The sequence below is a fragment of the Scyliorhinus canicula genome, chromosome 7, assembly GCF_902713615.1.
Source record: "Scyliorhinus canicula chromosome 7, sScyCan1.1, whole genome shotgun sequence".
In the NCBI taxonomy this organism is placed as follows: domain Eukaryota; kingdom Metazoa; phylum Chordata; class Chondrichthyes; order Carcharhiniformes; family Scyliorhinidae; genus Scyliorhinus; species Scyliorhinus canicula.
Window position 1 is genome coordinate 52,368,334 of NC_052152.1, and position 20,843 is coordinate 52,389,176.

A 20,843-nucleotide genomic window follows, 5' to 3' on the forward strand; every position below is an offset into this window, starting at 1 on the left:
CCAGTGGTAGGTGTGCAGTGGAACCTCGGATGGAGATCATGAAATTTCAGTTTGTTGCCATGCAAGTCAAACCATCATGGCTGAAGCTCCATTGCTCAAAGGGACTGTCAGGCTCTCACAGCAGTCGAACAATCTATGCTCATTAGCTTGCAGAGGTGGCACCAATGGGAGTAACAGCAAAAATGGCCCATAGACGACAGCATGTGTCCCCCAACCACTGCCATTCTCCTTGCTGTTGCCTGCCATTCAACCAGTCCAGGCTGCTGTCCTCCTATGCCAACATGTACGCAGTCCAAAGCTGGGTCTCGAGGCTGAGGACTGCTTGACATTGTCCTGCAAGACTATTTGTAGTCTGCCCCATTGAAAGTCATCAGTCTTCTGCTATGCTGCAACCAGTAGGTTGTATATGGACAGGCAACGTCAGGCAACTAAGGGAGTGCACAAGGATGAGTAGTTAATTGTTTGCATAATTTTATTTGTTTTTTTGCGACTTGTTGCTGTTCGATGGTGGCCAAGGGGAAAGCTATAATGGGGCAATTTAAGTGGAGTAATTATCACTGAAAACGGTATCAATAATCTGCTCTGAGGGGTCATCTGATTTATAGAGGGCTAGGATCCCTTCACCTTCTTCCCTCACTACAGAGCGTCCCCTCTCTGCATCGTCTACATCTTTTCATAGTCATGTTACAGGCAGAGAGGCACTGCCATCATAACTCCTCTATCTGGTATCTCTTTGATTTAACTTACTATTTCTGACATGCTGTAGTTGTTGGTCAGTGTAGCAGCCCTCAGTGAGACCCCAGGGATTCAAAGATGGGCAAGTACGAAAAAAGTGCTTCAGAACCAAGAGAGGTTTTCCAATTTCTCCAGGTTACATTCTGTAGGTAGTGAGCTGGGTTGGGCCCATTGGTGACACTACTGCAAGAACCAAAAAAATCCTGAATGGAGCTGGCCCTGCACAAATGTTGCATCAGATAACCTTTAGAAGGCATAGTCCTGCACAATTGAAGCTGTTTGCCCCCACTGTGCAGAGGTGAAACATATAAAAACAGTGCAAGATGGAGTGGAGGGAATAGAAAAGATCAGAGTGAAAGACAGGAGTCAGTTACTGAGAGATAGGCTCCCAGAAATATTTTTCCCATCCGTCTCTAAGCAATGCCACAGTATGAACTAGTAAGGAATGAACATTTTCTAGAAACATTCAGCAATCAGATGAATACAAACCATGAACAAACTTTAATTAACACAAAGCTTTTAGAGTTTTATGTACATACATTTGGGAAAAAATGCAACCTGCTGTGCTAAGAAACGGTTCTGTACATTTGCACAGAAGTTTAAACAATTTTTTATAAACTTAAATGCTAAAAAGTTTGCATGTTAAAAATTTTAGTTGAACTATTTTTTTGTCCTTTTGATTTCACGCTGACATATTTGGTTAACCCATGTGTACAAGGCAATCACCAAAAGAATATGTTTAGGAAATCTCCAAGTCGAAAATGATTTTTCAGATCTGTACCCTGAAGGGAATATGTCAGATTCTTTTAACAGTTGAAATAATAATTCAAGAAATCATAGAGAAAATTAGCTGCTTTTCCAACTGAGCACCAGAATGTGCTTTTAAGATGGGTCGTACCTAAAATGACCTCAGCAGGAAATCATTCCGCAAAGCCTCGGCATGGGGGAGGGGGAATTAAGATTGAAAATCCATGATTTTTATACGAGTGGGTATAGCACAGACACATCTTTTGGAAGTGTGGCCAATCTTAAACTACAGCCAGGTACACCCTGGTAACTTGGTTTTGACAAAGAAACATTTCTCAATTAGATCTTTTTTTTAAAAAACACTACTACCTCCCACTAGTGTGAAATCTAAACCGCCATGGAGTAAAAGTCAATTGCTAAATGGTATCTGGATTTTTTTTTTTTTAAATCAAGAGGAGGTGATTCAAACTGGATCAACACATTCCCCTTGACTTGCCACGCATCAAAAAATCCCTGTAAGGTGCAATCAGGCATGCCTGCATCGTTCCTGAACAGGCCCTATTTTGTGATTGACCATTTTAAGAATTTAACATGCTGCTTCCTTGCAAAGGAAAATGCCAGAGAAAAAAAAATCTTTGGGTCACACTCTGTAAGCGTCAGCAGCAAAGCCAGTCAAAAATGACTTAATTTTCAGACAAAACAAACGTGGGGCCGGAAATTTGAATGTCTCAAGCACCTGCCTTGGATCTCAACACGTAATTCCTGCAAAATCCGGAGGTTAATTCTGATATGGTGTGTTTGAAATTGGCTGGCCGGTTCATTCTATCACCATCTAAACCATTGAATATTTGACACAAAATACAAGATTTAAAAAAAGTACAATTTGGAAATCTGAAGTAACGAGTATCATAATACCCAAGATTAGTTTAACTGTATTTCCAGAGCTAGTCTGATCCACACTGACAAAGATCAAGGGAAGAGATTCCCTTGGTTAAAACAAAATTGAGCAGGAGAAATGGATTGTGGGCAACTGGCAGATAAGTGGTTGTGACTAGTTATTAACGTTATCGGTTTAAGTGCCATTGTATAAAAGCCATTACTTAAAATCTAAGCCCAAATCAATTTAAACATCTTTTTACTGAACACATTTCAGTGATTCAATTAAATAGTTGAAAAGGCTTGTTATGGTAGTAATTCTCACTAAATGACATTGGCACTTGGTTTGTTTGCTAATCACATACACATCCTGAACACAAAAGTAGTTATTTGCTTCTTAAGAAAGCGCCAGAGACAATAGAAAACTGGTGTTGCACTTCATTGTTTTCTCTTATTAATTACCATGCTTCACTTATCCTGCAAGTGAGAGGCTAGCAGTGTATGGCCATTGTACTGTTCTACAAACAAATATTCAGGCCCAGATTTCCCTCCAGTTAGGTTCATTGCCCAAGGAGTGCGAGAGGCTGAACTGGCCTTTTAATGTGATGATGATATTTAGCAATGCAAGCATGGTTTCTGGCAGTGGAAGCAAGCCTACTTCTACCAGGAGGGAATGATAATACAGCAGTGCTACAGTCGGCAAGGTTATAGGCCCAAGAGGAGAGGCTTCCATTATTGGGTCCCACTCCCCCCAGGAACTGTTTCAATTGGCCTTGCAGTATTGCCTCAAGACCTCTACAATTACCCATCTCCTAGCAGGCATTGGGATCAGAATCTGCAGCAATAGAATGCAGGAGAATTGGGCAAATTTCTTGGACTCCGCCCTCTGCCAACAAGAATGTGATGAGGTGATGAACGGGCAGCCAACTGCCTCCCCAGCTAGGGCAGGAGGAAAATCCACAGTGGTGTTGTTAGGGGCGGACAAACGGCAAGTAGGCCTCTTTACCCAAATTCATGTTTCCACTGCAGAGCAGCTAATTTAGGTCAGTTATCAAGGAAGGAAAGAAAGCATTTGATCATGTTCCCCAACAGTCGCAGTGTGTAAAATAGGAGGAAGAGAGACAATCAATGAGATTCCTCATCTTGTCTCTCCAGTATCTGCATTAACATTGTGAGCTGCTTAACCAGGGATAAAATGATCTTCAATACAGTGCCAAGACAGGGCTGGCAAATTAAAACTATTTAGAAACCAGCCCACCTCTGGAGTTCAAAAAAAGGTTAAAAAAGAAACTAAGATCAAAACAGTGTGTCGTAAGCAGCAAGTATAAATAGAAACAGGATTTATTGGATGATGCCATATCACATGGAATTACTTGCTGCAGCAACAGTCACCAATTGAGAACTTTAAAAAATAATTTCTTTAAAACTCCATGAATTGCAACACCACCTTAACTTACATAAACTATATGGATGCTGAAGCAGATGCTTTGTACCACAGATTGCACTGTGCTGTACTGGAGTGGGCTGTGTCACAATCAATATCCTTTCGGATAAATTTCAACCTGTGCATGTTCAAAGGCATCAATGAACCGTTGCACAATTATTCCCTCTTAATCATGTCTTAGGAATGCATTGTATATAATGGAATCTCTGTCCCTCCCTCTAAACACAAAGGAAAAAAAACACGTCTTCTGTTGCAAGCCATTTTAGTCTATGGCAGTGAAACCATTGGTCTTTCTTGCGAGCCAGTCAGTCTTCTATGTTCCAGGACGGTATTAACATTGTTAATTTTGCTGGTTTCAGCTTTTGTAAGCAAGCTGCGCGAACTTGGCACTCTGCTCAAATTAATATTTCACTGCAATTTTGAACTTGAATTTGCAGAACAAACCTCCACCCATATTACCATCCAAGGAAATAATATTCAGGTTACACCCTGAGCCCATTAATAACCTGAAACCACAGTAATGGTGACTGACCAGCAGAGACCAAGGAAACGTGGCTGGTGTTAGATCTTCTCTACAGACATATGGTCAGATGTGGAGAAACATTGGCAGTATCTCTATATAGTACCACTTGCTGCACAAAAGGAATAATTAACAAAATCACACTGACATTCCCAGTGTCTTTACCCCACTCTGAATATCGGAACATGGCTTTAAAAAAAAACAAAATTACAATCATTGCACATGTTAACATTCTAAAGAATACATAACACCTCCTCAACATCTGCTCCTTTCCACCCCAAATTGCAGAGCGTAGGTAGTTTCTGCAGTTCATCCAATGGTCACCCTGCAATACTGCAGGAGAACGTCTCAATCCGTGCCCATCGGAATTAATCTGTGCTGCTCATATCTTGGTGTAATTCTCTCCCCGGAGCAGTATCGAGAGGCACACTTTCCAATTGCACAGGCAAGAATTCCAAATAACAAGGCAAAACCAATCCCATATATCAAAGGCATCTTAAAGGAATCAATCACTGGAGGGGAAAAAAGGAAGAGGATGAAGAAAAGAAAGTCAGTACATTTGTTTTGGTGAACAGAGCAGGAGCAGTGTCTCAGTCTGGCAGGTTAAACAGTAGTTTTAGACAAGCAAGAATCTGCAAGCTGAGTCCTGAGTGATCTCTCTATCTCTAAGCAGGGTATCCAATATATTTTTTATTAAGCAGGCATTCCTGGGTCTGCTAATTGCATTGAAAAGTGGATTTAGACCAGATATGGGTTTTGCTCGAGTTAAAAGATAGCAGTCAGATTTATTGTTTCATTATACTATTAACTATAATTTAATGGCCAATTGTAAGAGGGTTTTCTTGCATGAGGCCAAAGTTATTTTAATTCTGTAATAAAATCTGTTTTAATATACCATATTTCTATTTGTGTAGAATCACTCCTGAAGCAAGGTATCCTTTCCTAACAGACTTACAAAATAAATAAAATATTGGGGTTTCTGTCTGGTATCCTAGCAACTGTTGGGGTCTGGCCTGGGATCATAACAAGTCTTTCTGAATTGCATTTTTGAGTCTCACATCTATTCAGCCCTTCACAGCATCCTGATCATACTGTTGGTCTTTATATTGCCTTTATAGTTCATTTCTCATTAAACAGCAATTTTAAAACTATTTCTCACTCTTGTTTATCTTTCCATTCTTTCTCATCCAATATCTGTTAATTACTACAGTACTCAAAACTGGTTGGAGGGGAGAAATGTATTAACCAGTGACTTTACAACTGCATGAAAAGAACTAGGATTATCTTGTTTAACAATGTTGATAATTAAATAATCACAAAATAATTATGGCTAAAAATGAGCCCAGTTGATGCATCCCCCTCTACATTCACTATACTCAGTGTATATCTCTATGATCAGAGAAACATAAGAGAATATTTTGTGGCTAATGCTGTAAAATGTGAGGATTATGTACTTCATCTTGTAGTTCGGAGCTCAGTATCAATGTCACAGCTGCAAGAAATCCCAGCCATGTAATCAAACCAGCTTTTCTTACATGTTTACTTTCGCAAGATGAGCAATTACTGTGTTGTCATAGAAACATTCTCCTCACAACACTGCTCAACAGCTTTCAGGATGTCACCATCTCAAAATAGATTTGGGCACAAAAAAAGAGCTATTCTACCACAAGCATCCTGATGCACTGGACTGTTAGGCACAGCAAATTCCAGAATTGGAAGACATTGTAAAAGGACTACCTAACCTTCACATTAACCGAGTAAAATGTGCTGGTCCCTTCACAAGCACGCAGTCCATCCGTTGGATTTTCTAGCATTTGGTCAATCTAACATTGATGGAATAGGAAAGTCTTTTCCCGTAGATGGCAAGAGGTGAACCATAAACATGGCATTCTGCCCAGAGTCAAATCTGCAGCCAGTATATGCATAAATGTTCAAAATAGTCTGTAAACATTCTGAGCTTAACCAGTGATCTTGCTTACTTATAAAAGACATTTCCAATTGATCTCAACAGCTATTTTGACAAAAGCTGCTGCTGCTGCCTCTAGACCAAAAGGTTCAAGAGACGCAACATCACTGGTACAAGGGCCAACTGTTGTCTGCTAAATCTGCTTTTGGAGGTTGATCATTGTTCTGAACTGAATCAAGGCTTTTCCCTAATGTTTAAAGTTACTGCCTAGTTTAACAAGTTCTAGAGGTTTGAACTTCGGTCCTCAGCATCAAGTTAGTTATTCTCAGCCAGGTGCTACCATGGGCTTTAGGTGTCCTCGAGCTGGGAAGGGAGAAGAGGAACAATTTTTTAAAATGTTATTGCTCTTGCTTCCCATCTATTTACTGATCTGGAAAAGTAAACGTGTGCATCTGTGAACACTGGGTGAAGAATTGGACTGTGATGTAAGATGCGGCACGGTCACACAGTGGTTAGCACCATTGCTTCACAGCGTCAGGGACCTGGGTTCGATTCCAGGCTTGGGTCACTATTGATGCAAAGTCTGCACGCTCTCCCCTTGCCTGTATGGGTTCCCTCCGAGTGCTCCGGTTTCCTTCCACAAAGGCCTGAAAGAAGTTAGGTGAATTGGACATTCTGAATTCTCCCTCTGTGTACCCGAACAGGCGCCAGAGCTTGGCGACTAAGGGATTTTCACAGTAACTTCATTGCAGTGTTAATGTAAGCCTACTTGTGACAATAATAAATATTATATATTATTATTAGCAACTCCAACCATATCCAAGAACAAAATACTGGTTTGCTCAATGGCATCTCCTTAATGAGCAAAACAAACTAACCTGAAATATCAACGCGTATGGAAAGCAAATCAGATTGCTGTCGAGGCATTTTCTGCCACCCTCCAGACTCTGATTTTATCCAAGGTGTGACTGTGCAGAAATAATCGCCAGCAACATCTTTCTCAGAACAGTGTAGTCGTAGACGGAATTCATGTGTACTGACTCGTTCAACACTGATGTCGCTGGTGCTACCATCCTTCAGATAGGTCACCACTGACCTCTCATCCACTGACACCAGAGGACTTTGGCTTGTGTTATTGGAGAACCTTTGGGTCACGAACCATTCGACCTCATACAACACATCTAGGAGGAGGAAGATCAATTAATTATTGGGCCACTATAATCATTGGCACATTCAAATTCAATTCAACTCTTAAGACTCAATTCCTCCTCTCCATCCAGTTTCCTTCCTTACCGTAAAAACAGGATTTGACATATTTAGCAACTGTGAAATTATGATTATATGTTGAAACTTAGAGACTGTCAGTATTCCAAGATTAGAGTATTCCTTAATGATTGCAATCAAAATAGATTGCAGAGAGAGAAAAGGGAAGAGAATTAGTCTGTTATGCAGGCAGAATGAGCAAGTCAAAAGGAGGGCAGTAGTTTCCTGCAAATAAGCCAAGAAAACCAAGTCATGCTCATAAAATCCTTTCCACCAACACTTCCATATTAAAACAAAACAGAAGGATATAGATTAAGGGATACACATGCGCACACTTTGCTGTAGGAGTGGATCTCAGTTGTGAGACTGCCCTTGCCCATTTAATCTCAGCAACATTTTGTATGGCAAGCTGCTCAAAGTGCAAGCTGGATACTGCAGTGAGAAAAATCAGGCATCTTGGCCCAATGTTAACAGGGCAAGTACCAATCAGATTGAAGGACTATGAAATAAACAGACAAAAGATAGAGAAAGTGAAAATTAGACTGGGTGAATTTGATCAGGTACGAAAAGAGAGAAAATAAAGATTGGATTAAAGTCAGAAAACACAAAAAATAGAAATAGGATTAGGAAACCAAGCCCTTCAAGCCTGACCTGCCATTCAATATAACGTATACAAGCTTCAACTCCTTTTCTGTGCTATTTCCCCATAGCCCCTCTATTCCGAGATCTATCAAATATTTATCCACCTCCACTTTAAATACTCCGAATGATCCAGCCTCCATCATCCTCTGGGGCAGAGAATTCTGGAGATTCGCCACCCTCTGAGAAGAAATTTCTACACAAACTTGTTTTCAATAAGTGGCCCTTTATCTTGTAGCTTGTTCCCTTTGTTCGAGATTCTTCTACCAGTGAAAACATCTCCCCATCTACCCTGTCAGGCCACCTCAGGATCTTACATGTTTGAATAAGTTCACCACTCACTCTTCTAAACTCCAAGAAAAACTCCCAATACAGACCCAGACTATTTAGTCTCTCCTGATAGAATAGCCTCTCCTTTGGACTTCCTCCAGTGTTACTATATCTTTGAGGCAAACTGTATGCAATATTCCAGGAGAGGTCTCATCAACACCCTGTACAATTGCAACAAACCCACCCTATTCTTAAACTCCAACCCCTTTGCAATAAAGGCCAAAATGGCATTTGCCTTGTTAACCTGCCTGCTACTGTTTTGTGATTCATGGACTTAAACCCCTAAACCCACTCTACTTCACTCACCTACAGTCTCTCTCCAGTTAGATAACAATCTGCCTTTTGATTCCTCCTACCAACGTGCATGATCTCAAACGTTCCCACATTAAACTCCATTTGCCAGGTTTTCACCTAGCCACCTAATCTATCTATATCCCATTGCAGAATTACCATATCCTCATCACAGCATGCCCTCCACCTATTTTCATATCATCAGCACATTTGGAAACCCTACATTCTGTTCTTTCGTCCAGGTCATTATGTAATTAGTGAACAATTGCAGGCGAAGAACTGATCCCTGCAGTACTCCACGAGTTACATATTTCCACTTTGAAAAGGACCCATTTATTCCAACTCTTTTTTCTCTGTGACAGCCAGTTTAAAATCCATGCTAACACTCTTCCTCCAACCCATTCGCTTTGACTTTGTGCATCAGTCTCTTTTGGAAATCTAAATACACTACATCTACAGCTTCCCCTCTATCTAAGAATTTGAACCAATTTATCAAATGTGATTTAGCGTGAAAAGGAGAAAAAGTTTATTGTTTTAAACTTCACTTTTAAAATATTGGAGGGAATGTGACTGCAGGACTGTAATAGTTATTTGGTATCAGAGAGACTTATTGGCAAGTAATTATTAACATTTTTTTGTGTTGACCTACCAGGGCCAAGCTTTATGGCCAATTAAATCAGATATTCTAAATTAAAGAATTGGGCATTTTATAATCATACAGCCGTCAAACCTCAGGTAGGCTGTTGGAATTCAGACTTGAACAAGTCAAATACACAAACAACAGACAAGCTGCCAATCACCCATCAGGAGAATATCACACCCTACTGATATTGCATAGGTATTGTCAGTAGCCCAGATTGGGCCAGACTTGAGGTGGGCTCAGGTGTCCTGTCAAACGGACATCAACCGAACCATTGGGTACTAAGACCCACTCCTGAGACATCATTGGCAGAAAGCCTGCGGAAATGGCAAAAGGGCGCGATAGGAGGAGAATTAAAATAGATACTCCAGACTCCCCTACAGCGAAGATTCGATGTTGGAAGTGACCTTGACCAGATCAGAGAAGGAAAGAGAGAAAAGAAGGAAGCTACTGCCAGCGTGAACCGTCTTCGCGATGACGGACCAGAGAAATGCAGTGATCGAATCCATAGCCCTACCAAGCCATCTTTTCGGGTATCTTAAACTGATCTTGGGTGCCTCTGGAGAATATTTCCGGGTTAATTGCGTTAAATAAAGTTTGCTGAATTTGAATGCGTTTGTGGTTTGTTTTCCTCGCTATTAAAAGATACCTTTGCAAGTGAACTGGTCGAAAGTATGAGGTTTTACAGATGCAATATTGCAACATTTTATTAAAAAATGGACAGCTCATCCAGATTTATTCAAGTATGTGTGGCATTTAAATGACCACAAAAACAGACGTTTTGCTTCACTTCAGACCAATTCCAACGTTCTGTAGCAACTTTAGATTGCATCTACCATGAAAGTAGATCAACTTTAAGCTGCTCAATGTATTTCACTTGGAAGCTAGATAGAATGCATGATGCTATGGTGGAGTGACACACCTCAGACAGTTACTTTGGGATTTCTGCTTTCTATTATGCACCTGCCTTCGCCTGAAGTTGTTACAGCATTCGCACATAAATATACAGTGAGGTATAAGCTATTTTTAAAAACATTGCACTGAATGAGCTCCAGCCGCCTCATGTCACCGATTTTCTTCACTATCCAGCTGCTAAACAGAAACACAAAAATATGGTATTGGTTTTATGTGTTCTGCATTAGTAGAAAGTTACTTTTGATAGTTTTTAGAAAGCCAAGGTCAATAAGTTAAACAAAAATCGGTTAAAACATTACTGACTGCAGAAAACATAACTCTGATCTCAAATGGGTTACTTAGTACAGGAGTGATTAAATATTAAACTCACACAAGATCAAGTTAAAGTCAAATACTTATATAAAAATCTCTGTCGCAGGATTTGCACTACAAACAGCCTGCTCATTGGTTCCAATGTAAGTGGAATAGGATTTGCGTAGAAGGATTTTAAATGTAAATGTACTTTTCCAGAAAGAAGCCCTTATGTAGGCAGTGTCGAAGAGGGTGCTCGTGAAATTCCACAGACAGATGCAACTGCACCTCTCTCAAGGAGGTATTTTAAATAACCTTTTAAACAGAGTTTTACCAAAAGAGTTGGGGGGGGGGGGTGAATGGGGGTTATGTTGTCCAGAAAACTACTTCACGCGATTAAATATTTCAATGTTATTCTGCAAAAAAAAAAGTTACATGGTGCCTTTTAACAGAATAAAAACATCCCAAGGCAGTTCACTGTATTAGAAAACGAAATAAGACATCCAGGCAGCTAGGAGATTAGGTCAGATGATCAAATGCTTGACCACAGGAGGTAGCTTTTTAGAAGGGAAGCGAGGCAGAAACATATACGGAGGGCATTCCAGAGGTGGGACCTAAACAACTGCAAGGCATGGGCCAAGTATAGCGAAGAAATAAAAATAGAGGATGCTCAGGGGGCCATTGTTCGAGGAGCACAGATATCCTAAAGGATTGTGGGGCTGAAGGAGATTGTACAAATAGTGAGATGCCAGACCAGGAAGGAATTTGAAAATAAAATGTTGAGGGTTTCAGCTATTTTTATTTTTTAAAAAGCAGATCCCACAGAAAGAAAAACATAGGGCAGGATTCTCCATTGGCTGATGCTGAAATCGGGAATGGGCGGGGAATAGGTGCAGACGGCAAAATTGTGGGGGCCGGCGATTCGATGGCAAATCGCGATTCTCCGTCACCTCGACAGTGGGGTCCATGCGTGCCGGAAAGCACGTACAGTAAACATTGTTTGCATACCATTAGCAGGCCTGACCCGGGGCCTCCACGATCCTCCACCTCCGATGGACAAGTTTTCGACGGTGCGATTCACTTGCGCTTTTATAAATTATGAACCGCCGTTGTGGCCGCTGAGGGAGAGAGAGGGGGTATGGAAAGTGTCCAGTAGCGCCATAGTGTGCTGAAAGTTGTGGCACTGGCTGCCAAGGGGGGGGGGGGGGGGTGCTGGGCTGTGGACGGGCACGGAATACCATTGCCGCAGCCAGAAAGGCAGCCATGCAGCTGCGCAGGCCACTGACAGCCCTCTGTGAACTCAGGGCCATGGGCCGTACAGGTGTCCCCAGGCCACCCCCCTTAATGCTCTCTGGCCCCAGCCAATCCATGAGCTGTATGGGCATGCTCCAGCGCAATCAGTACCATCTTGTTGGCTAGGATGAGTTGTGTGTGGGGATTGTAATATGTATTTGTGGCTACAGCTCGTCATTCATGGCCCGGTGAATCCCACACCATTTTTCATTGGAATCGGTCGTGTTCCACGTGGCGTCAGTGCTAGTTCCTCCATGGTAGCAGAATCGGTCCAGTTCGGCGCCAGTTTAGCGTCCGAGAAAGTCCACAAATCCTGCCCAGGCGTCAACGTTTAGTCTCAGAAACAGAGAATCCAGCCCAGGGTTAAATTTTTTTTTTAAATTTAAAGTGCCCAATTCCCCCCCCCCCCCCCTCCAAATTAAGGGACAAATTTAGCATGGCCAGTCCACCTACCATGCATATCTTCAGGGTGTGGGGATGAGACCCATGCAGACACGCGGAGAATGTGCAAACTCCACACTTTTGCCGGGTCCTCAGCATCGTGAGGCAGCTGTGCTAACCATTGCACCACCATGCCGCGCGCAGAAAAATATGACTTGAGAAATACAGTGTAACATTATCTATGCAACACAGGCATTGATATAAAAAGGAATAATTTAGCCAAGGAGAAAAGGAATTTTGTGTTTGGACTCCCATCTTGAAGAGTATCTCACAGGATCTTCCTGCACCCACTACCTTACCCATTACAATCACCCATTTGATATTACCTAAAGACCTGCCCCCTTCCCAATCATTTGCCAAAAGATCAAATCGAAAGAAACGCGTTTTAAAAAGAAACATCATTTTTATTCAAGGTTTAAATTTCCATTTTCTCTTCAATAGAGCCAAAATTTGCTTCAATCACCTCTGTCCAACCAGAATAAATCATGGCCAGAACCCCACAACAGTTTTATCAACTTTCTGTAAAATTTCAACAATATTTAATTTGAGATGCAAAATTTTAATAGAAGAACTAGAGGATCTGATGTACTGTAATCAGGGGCCAAGCAATAAAATTGGGGAATTCATTTGAAAAATACTGCTCCTTCAGTGAACTGTTCATATTCAATGTGCCACATACGTACGAGTATGTAGGACAGGAGCCAGGCTGTATGAATAACAAGCCACAGCAAATTCCTAAGCAGCAGCAGCTGTTCAGTGGAGATACCCATCATGGCTGCCTAAAGATTTCAAATGCAATCTGCTTGAAACCATGAGCCCTTCAGTAGAACGTATTCTTGGGAAAGTGGTCAGGACCCATGATGGACCGGTTGCCATAATTACCTGAGTTGTTGGGTATGTCTGACAGATCGACAGTGCAGTTCATTTCCACAGTCTCGCCTTGGTATACGTGAGGCCTCTCAGAATGCAAAGTCACATTAAACCGGGGGGCTGCAGAGAGTAATGAGAACAGTTCATTTATTATGCTCAGTAATCACTTCAAGTTCAGTTTTAAACTTTGAAATGGCACTTACTAGAAGGAAGAGAGAGAGAGAGAGAGAGAGAGAGAGAGAGATAATTTTATATGCATGGCTCCTGCACTGAATAATTAAGAGGGAGGGTTCACTCTCTGTGGTTGGGGCGCAGCAAGTCCAGGTCACAAAAAGTGAAATGCTAATTTTGAAACCGGTTTTCTCCCATCCAGTGCTGAAGGCACTGAAATCTTGCTGACATGCAGTTCTGTTGGCACAGGTTAGCCCTCCAACACAGAGTCTTAAAGTCAGTCTTTTCTTCAATAATTCCCAACCAAAATCATGAAGAAAGGTCACTTTTTAAATGCAGTGTATTTTTGGATGGGGATCATCATAAAGCTATTGAACTACATACAGCCTTGCAGCCTAACTCAATCATGGGAGCTATCTCAGAACAGACTGGAAATTGAAGCTGGAACCTCCAGTCTGTACAGCTCAATGCCACAGGTGGTGTCACAGCAATGTTCCAACTATCTATTCCTGTATGAATGCTCCCTCCCCTTGGGCCAAATTAAATGCTCAGGAGGTGAAGTGAGAGCATTTGAACCAGTAACAAATGCACTTCAACCTTACAGGAACAGCAAAAGAAAACAAACCCTGTGCCTTTTCAGTAGTGCCAGCTGCAACTTGATCAAAACAGCATATACATTCATCTTCTTGCATTAATTAACACGACAACAAAAATTTCACTGAGCAGAATACTGTACTCACCTATAAAAGAGAAGCTGGAGGGTCAAAACTGAAACGGTGTGCGCATTGATGCAGAGAACTTAGAAATAATGCAGCATCTAAAATAACGTTGAGCCGAGATATCAGAATAAGGGGAGACAGTGGCGTAGTGGTATTGCCACTGGACAATTAATCCAAAGACTGCTCTGGGGACCAGTATTCAAATTCCACCAAGGCAGAGGGTAAAATTTGAATTCATTAAAAAAGAATCTGTCAATTATCATTAAAATAACTCCATCTGGATCACTAATATCCTTTAGGGATCAAAAGCTGCCACCCTACCTGGCCTGGCCTTCTTTCCAAATTCTTAATTCAAAATGCCCTCCGAAATGGCCCTAGCTGATGTTCTCAGTTGTAGGGAAATAATTGCTGGCCCAGCCAGTGACACCCACATCCCAAGAATAGAAAAATACGCACAGCCACCTGAATCAAAACCCAGTTTATATCATAGAATTTTCAGTGCAGAAGGAGGCCATTCGGCCCATTGAGTCTGCACCGGCTCTTGGAAAGAGCATCCTACCCAAGGTCAACACCCCCACCCTATCCCCATAACCCAGTAACCCCACCCAACACTAAGGGCAATTTTGGACACTAAGGGCAATTTATCATGGCCATCCACCTAACCTGCACATATTTGGACTGTGGGAGGAAACCGGAGCACCCGGAGGAAACCCACGCACACACGGGCAGACTCCGCACAGACAGTGACCCAAGCCAGAATCGAACCTGGGACCCAGGAGCTGTGAAGCAATTGTGCTATCCACAGCGCTGCCCTGGGTCCAGGGTCTAACACTGAAGATTCTGGCAAAGAAGGAGCTAGAGTAATAATTTACAGGTTTTTAAATGTGAAACACCAAAATCAAAATGGAATTATGTATGATTGACAGTGTAAAGATGTGCTTTTAGCAAATAAATACATTTGAAAAGTTTCAAAGGATCTTCCTGTTGAATCCTTAATTTCACATTTATTTTACTTTCCGTCATCATTTTGATCCATGGATACTTAATGGAAGTATATTTTTAAGTCAAGCAGAGGAAGTGAGGAACTGAAAAGCTGCAAAATGATTAGCTTTTGAATAGCAGAACTGAGACTTTCTGGCACCCGAGATCAGAGGGATTCGGTTTGATTGGTTGGCTGGCAGCCAATGAATTGACTAAATACTGTAATCTGCCCAGCATCAGGCGGTGATTGGGTCCTATCCATGTGGGGTGATTTTCAGAGAGCCCAGGAAGGGCCAGTCGGATCCTTGACACAGAGAGAAGCTGTGAGATGCTGTCTCCCTCTCTATTTCTCCAAAGATGTTACCTACCTACTGTTTTATGAACCTGCAGAGAAGTTTTGAGACATTGATGAATCTATAGTGCAACCCATTAGAGCCCGAAAGCAAAAACCTCCAACTGAACGACTAGACTGGAAGACGTCTATCTGAAAGAGGCTTTTATCCTTTTTATTTTTCTTCACAGCAGTCTTTCCTCTGTGTTTGTGTGTCACACACAACCGTATTTACTCAGTTGTTATTAATAAAAAAATAAATTTACATACCATTAATTGTTAATTTTAATTGTGTTGCAACTCCAGGTCAAGCGGGGCTGGAATTGAACAAGCACTAATTCCCAGCACGTTGTAACAAAGCCAATTGTTCTCTCTCTGCTCGTTCCACCACCACACTCCCTGCTATCTTATTAATATACTAAGATTTGTTTAACAGGTTTTCCTCATACTGAAGCTTCATTAGGACTTGATTTTTAAAAAATTGTGTAAACATTTTACATTTGGAATTCACATTCTGAACCACGAAAGAATAAAATCTGGTGGAATTTTATTTTTCACAACTGAATGCAGGGCAGAGATAGCATGGGCTTTTGAAAATGCAGATGCAACATTTGTACTTTGAACCAAGGCAAAAAGAGGAATGTGTGGTGGTGGAAATGGAGAATAATGAAAAATTAAAATATAATGGGCAGCAGGAGAGAAGGGATAAAAAGGCTCAAGGCTTTTCAAACAAAACAGATTTAAGAAAAAAAAGGGAGAAACCCACAGAACTGCAATTGATCTGGTCATATTAAAAGTTGAAATGAAATTTACCCAACAGTTTGAACATCAAATGTTAATAGATATATCATGATGACATGATGTGAAGACCCATAACAAACCAATTCACATCAAGTTTCCAGCATAAGTGACACCATGAGTGGTCAGTGAAGATGGTTGTCTAGGATTGCAATGGGATCTTGGATCAATTGAGCCAGTGGGCCCATGAATGGCAGGTGGAGCTTAATTTTGGTAAATATGAGGTGACGAATTTTGGAAGATCAAATCGGGGTTGGACCTACTCAGTTAATAGTAGGGTGTTGGGGAGAGTTATAACTCCTTGAAAGTGGAGTCACAGGTGGACAGGGTGGTGAAAAAGGCATACGGCAGGCTTGGTTTCATTGGTCAGAACATTGAATACAGCGGTTGGGATGTATTGAAGTTGTACAAGACATTAGTGAGGCCACATTTGGAATACTTTGTACAGTTGTGGTCACCCTATTATAGAAGGGATATTAAACTAGAAAGAGTGCAGAAAAGATTTACTAGGATGCTCCCGGGACATGATGTTTTGAGTTATAGGGAGAGGCTGGATAGACTGGGACTTTTTTCCCTGGAGCGTAGGAGACTTAGAGATGATCTTGTGGATGTCTTTAAACTAAGGAGTAGCATAACTAAGGTAGATAGTCAACACCTTTTCCCAAAGGTAGTGGAGTCAAAAACTAGAGGGCATAGGTTTTAAGGTGAGAGAGGAGAGATACAAAATGATCCAGAGGGCAATTTTTTCACAGAGGGTGCAAGTCTGGACCGAACTACCAGAGGCAGTAGTAGAGGCGGGTACAATTTTGTCTTTTAAAAAGCATTTAGACAGTTATATGGGAAAGATGGGTATAGAGGGAGATGGGCCAAATGTGGGCAATTGGTATTAGTTCAGTGGTAAAAACTGGGCGGCATGGACAAATTGGGCTGAAGTGTCTGTTTTCATGCTGTAAACATCGATGACTCTACAAAAGTGTATTGAGAAAGATAACAATGCAAAAAGGTCAATACCTTCTCACTGAGATTTTTAAACCCTGGCAGGGGGACATGGATACTCCAAAATATAATTCCGAAGATGTGGAAATCTCTGACTCTGTAAAAACAGAGGTAAAGATTGTCCATGTGGCAGCACTGGGATTGTGGGATAAATGTCTACTTTCATTCTCTCGTGACTAAAATGGCTAACCATGAGCCGGAAGCAGGGTTTGATATGAGATAAAGTATCTCAAGAAATAAATAGGCCCGAGTGAGCCTCGAGCTGATGGTCCAGTTTGATAAGAACTAAAGTAAGTCCCCAGAAGGCCTGCTGCTTGTAAGTACTATACTGAACAAATGACATGCCTGGAAGACCATGACCAGCTGAAACCAGAGGCTTTGATCAGAGAACATGCTGCAAGGAAAGTGTGTCAAAAGGACCATTTGAAGCAGACTCTTGTATTTTTAACCCCCCCCCCCCCCCCCCTCTGTGTTTGTCTGTCTTCTGTGGGTGGGTAGAGGGTGGGACAGTTAAAGGGGGTAGTAGGTAAGCTTGTTATTATTCAGTTGTAATTGCTGCATATTTCATATTTATTCTCAATATGAATAAACAGTAATTGTATTTCAACTTACAAACCTGGTGACTGTAATTATTGGACAACCAACAGCCAAAGATTTCGGGAAGTTTCATAAGAATTATTGGTTAATTCAGTTTGTGTTGTGACTCCGGGATGAGAGGGACTGAAATTGATCGCCCACTAAAGTGATTCACAACTAAAGTACTTTTGAACAGCAGCCAGTGTCATATAATGCAGGGAAATTTGTTCACAATGTCACATGCACATAAATGGGAACGGCCAAACAATTTGGTTTATTGGTGTTGGCTAAAGCATAAACAAACATCAGCCAGCAAACTGGTAGAAATCGAATGCTATTTTTTATATTCCTTCAAGGTCAAAGTCCTAAACTGGAACAGCAACATATTATTGTGGCAACATGGAAATGGATGCAACTTAATGGAAAGGAGAGTTTAAACTTTATTTGACCCCTCTCAGGGCTCCAGGATATAACCAAAGTTAAATAGCTGGGACACTCCTTCAGGAAGATTTCAAGTATTTAATGAGTTATAGATAAATGTCTTACTGTACACAATAAGTTTAATTGCATATTTGCAAAATTTAAAAACTACCTACTTTCATTTTTAATTATTCCCTGCCAAGATGTTCCAAATTGTTGATGATTTCCCAGTTGACAGAAGCCAAGTAAGCTTTTCCCAAGTCTCTGCCCATTTACCAATGGAGTCTATGATGTGAAAATGCAACTTGCCCAAGTCAATCTTCATTACTTTCTTCCCTCCTTTGTAATGTCTTGCACTGTATCCAAAATTATGTATCCAAATTAAGGTTTCCGGATATTAAACTACCAAGCCATCAATGCATAAGTTTTATACCAGTCAGCAGTTTTCTGTCAAACTATATCTGCAAGATATGTACACCAATATTTCATCTGCTAATGACTTGTCAATTTTTTGATTAAATTCAAAACCTACCTGCTATTTTAAAGGCAACAGCTACAGTGTTGGACAAATTTGCAACTACTTCAGACCACTGTCCATTTGCATTTGGAGCCCACGCTTGGACAATACAGTAATATGATCCTTCATCAGAAAATTGGGCCCTGTACAGGCGAAAACGGAACTCCTCATCGCTGACTTTTTCCAGAACAACATCCTCTAATCGGTCATGGTCATTCCATCTCTCCAGTTTGACCACCGAGTCCTTGGTCAACGAAATAAGCATTTTGCTGTCCTCTACATCAGTAAAAGCTGGTTCGTTCATTGCTATAGCCACAGAGTAGTGAGGACCTTCAACATGCTCCGCAGAAACACTGCAGATCATCTCAAAGGTGTTGCCTCGCATAGATACTGGTTTCTTTTCAGTTGCTGTAATACTCAGGCTTGGGTCTAAAATAAGTGAAGGGAATATTAAATGCAATTAAAAATACAGGTTCAGTGCAATCTTAAACCAGTGACTACTATGATCTAAAGGCAACATGCATGATGTATTATGCACACTAATCATAGTCATGAATTACTCTACTGGAGAGAGCAGAACATGCACACTGATGTGCACAATGAAAAGTTCTTTGTGAATGATCGCCAACATAGCCCTTGCCTTGTTCTCCCAATCATGGTTACACGATCATGGAAAATAAGCAATAGGTCAGGTAACTTCCTAGAAGTTGGCGGAAAGGAAAAGAAGGATGGGTTAACAAAATCTGGCTCACATTAACCCTTTTAGACTATGAAAATAATTTTCAGATAAGAATACACAACCTCCAACAATATCATGTCTGCAATAGTACTTTTTAAAAAAAATTTAGAGTATCCAATTCATTTTTTTTTCCAATTAAGGGGCAATTTAGCGTGGCCAATCCACCTACCCTGCACATCTTTGGGTTGTGGGGGCAAAACCCACGCACACACGGGGAGAATGTGCAAACTCCACACAGACAGTGACCCAGAGCCAGGATCGAACCTGGGGCCTCGGTGCCGTTTGGCAGCAGGGCTAACCCACTACGCCACCGTGCTGCCCAGTCTGCAATAGTACTTATCAAAGGATTAAAATTTTGTTCTCCATTTTAAAAAAAAGGTTTTTACACTACAAAATGGCAGCTTAAAAGAAAACAAACAAGAAACCTTGCAAAGAACTGAAGGAGTATTTTACCTTCTGTTTTCCAGAACATATCAATGGCAAGTGAAGAGATTTCCTGCTTTTCCAACCATGCATTGTTTCGTTGTTTAACCCAGGCAGTAACATTGCAAAAATATTCTCCTCTGTCAGAGAGAAGGGCATGTTGCATCTGAAACTTGAAAGCATGTAGCTCAGGCTTCATAAAAACAGTCTCTCCCTTTTCCGCTCTCTCAGTATAGTTAGTGCCCAGTTTTAGCGTCCAATCCTGATCCATTGTTGCAATAAGCACAGTTACTTCAGGAGCTCCATTCTGCCCTTTTGGGATGAAATACCAGGTCACAGTCAGCTTGGCATTTTCTGCGTTTTGTAAATTCAAGACTCGGCACTCAAGCTCGGCCGACTCCCCAGAGGAACTAGGTACCTTGATGGGTTGCAGCTGAACAATGTACGTAGGATCTGTGGATACAATTAGAACGATTAGATTACCTCTAACGCAGGCTGTAAAATTAACAAACTTAATAGTTCAAAAAACCGATATAGTTCAACCAATAATAAGTGGTCCCATAGATAAAAAGTTGCAATTGGATTTTCCCCAATAAACAAGTTGACTCTGAAATTCTACTCCCAAGAACATTCCACCTTGAATAGTATTTTATATCTTGGTCTGAATGGTCAGGCCTGTTTGCAATCGCAGATAATGACACATGCACAAGGGAACTCTAAATATGTCTGAGTTTCAAAAGTGTTCCATCAAGGTGCAGAAGCTTCGCAAGCTGCTTAGAACATTTCCCCCAACTATTTCAAAGGAACAAAGTGGGACAACATATACAATTGGTGAATGTAAACCCAGGACAGGTCAGAGTACATTCACACCCACAGCTGCCAGTTGCACTGATGCTGCAATTAGTTCAAATGTAGTCAGAATCTGGAAATCAATGCATCAGTGTAAAGAGGAGGGAAAATGCAACACTGCT

At 41.2% G+C, this 20,843-nt stretch overlaps 1 protein-coding gene across 2 annotated transcripts in view; it reads right to left on the bottom strand.

The window, feature by feature from the left end:
- Positions 1–1,213: 1,213 nt before the first annotated feature.
- LOC119968966 (prostaglandin F2 receptor negative regulator-like) overlaps positions 1,214–20,843 on the bottom strand; it is a 171,957-nt gene continuing 152,327 nt past the window's right edge. For both annotated transcript variants that reach the window (XM_038802020.1, XM_038802021.1), the window contains exons 5-9: positions 19,903–20,325; positions 18,726–19,139; positions 13,214–13,321; positions 7,107–7,409; positions 1,214–4,834 (exon numbers count right to left, since the gene is read on the bottom strand). In XM_038802020.1, the coding sequence (XP_038657948.1) occupies positions 4,671–4,834; positions 7,107–7,409; positions 13,214–13,321; positions 18,726–19,139; positions 19,903–20,325 (1,412 nt within the window). In that variant the 3' untranslated portion in view covers positions 1,214–4,670. The remainder of the gene's footprint in view (positions 4,835–7,106; positions 7,410–13,213; positions 13,322–18,725; positions 19,140–19,902; positions 20,326–20,843) is intronic.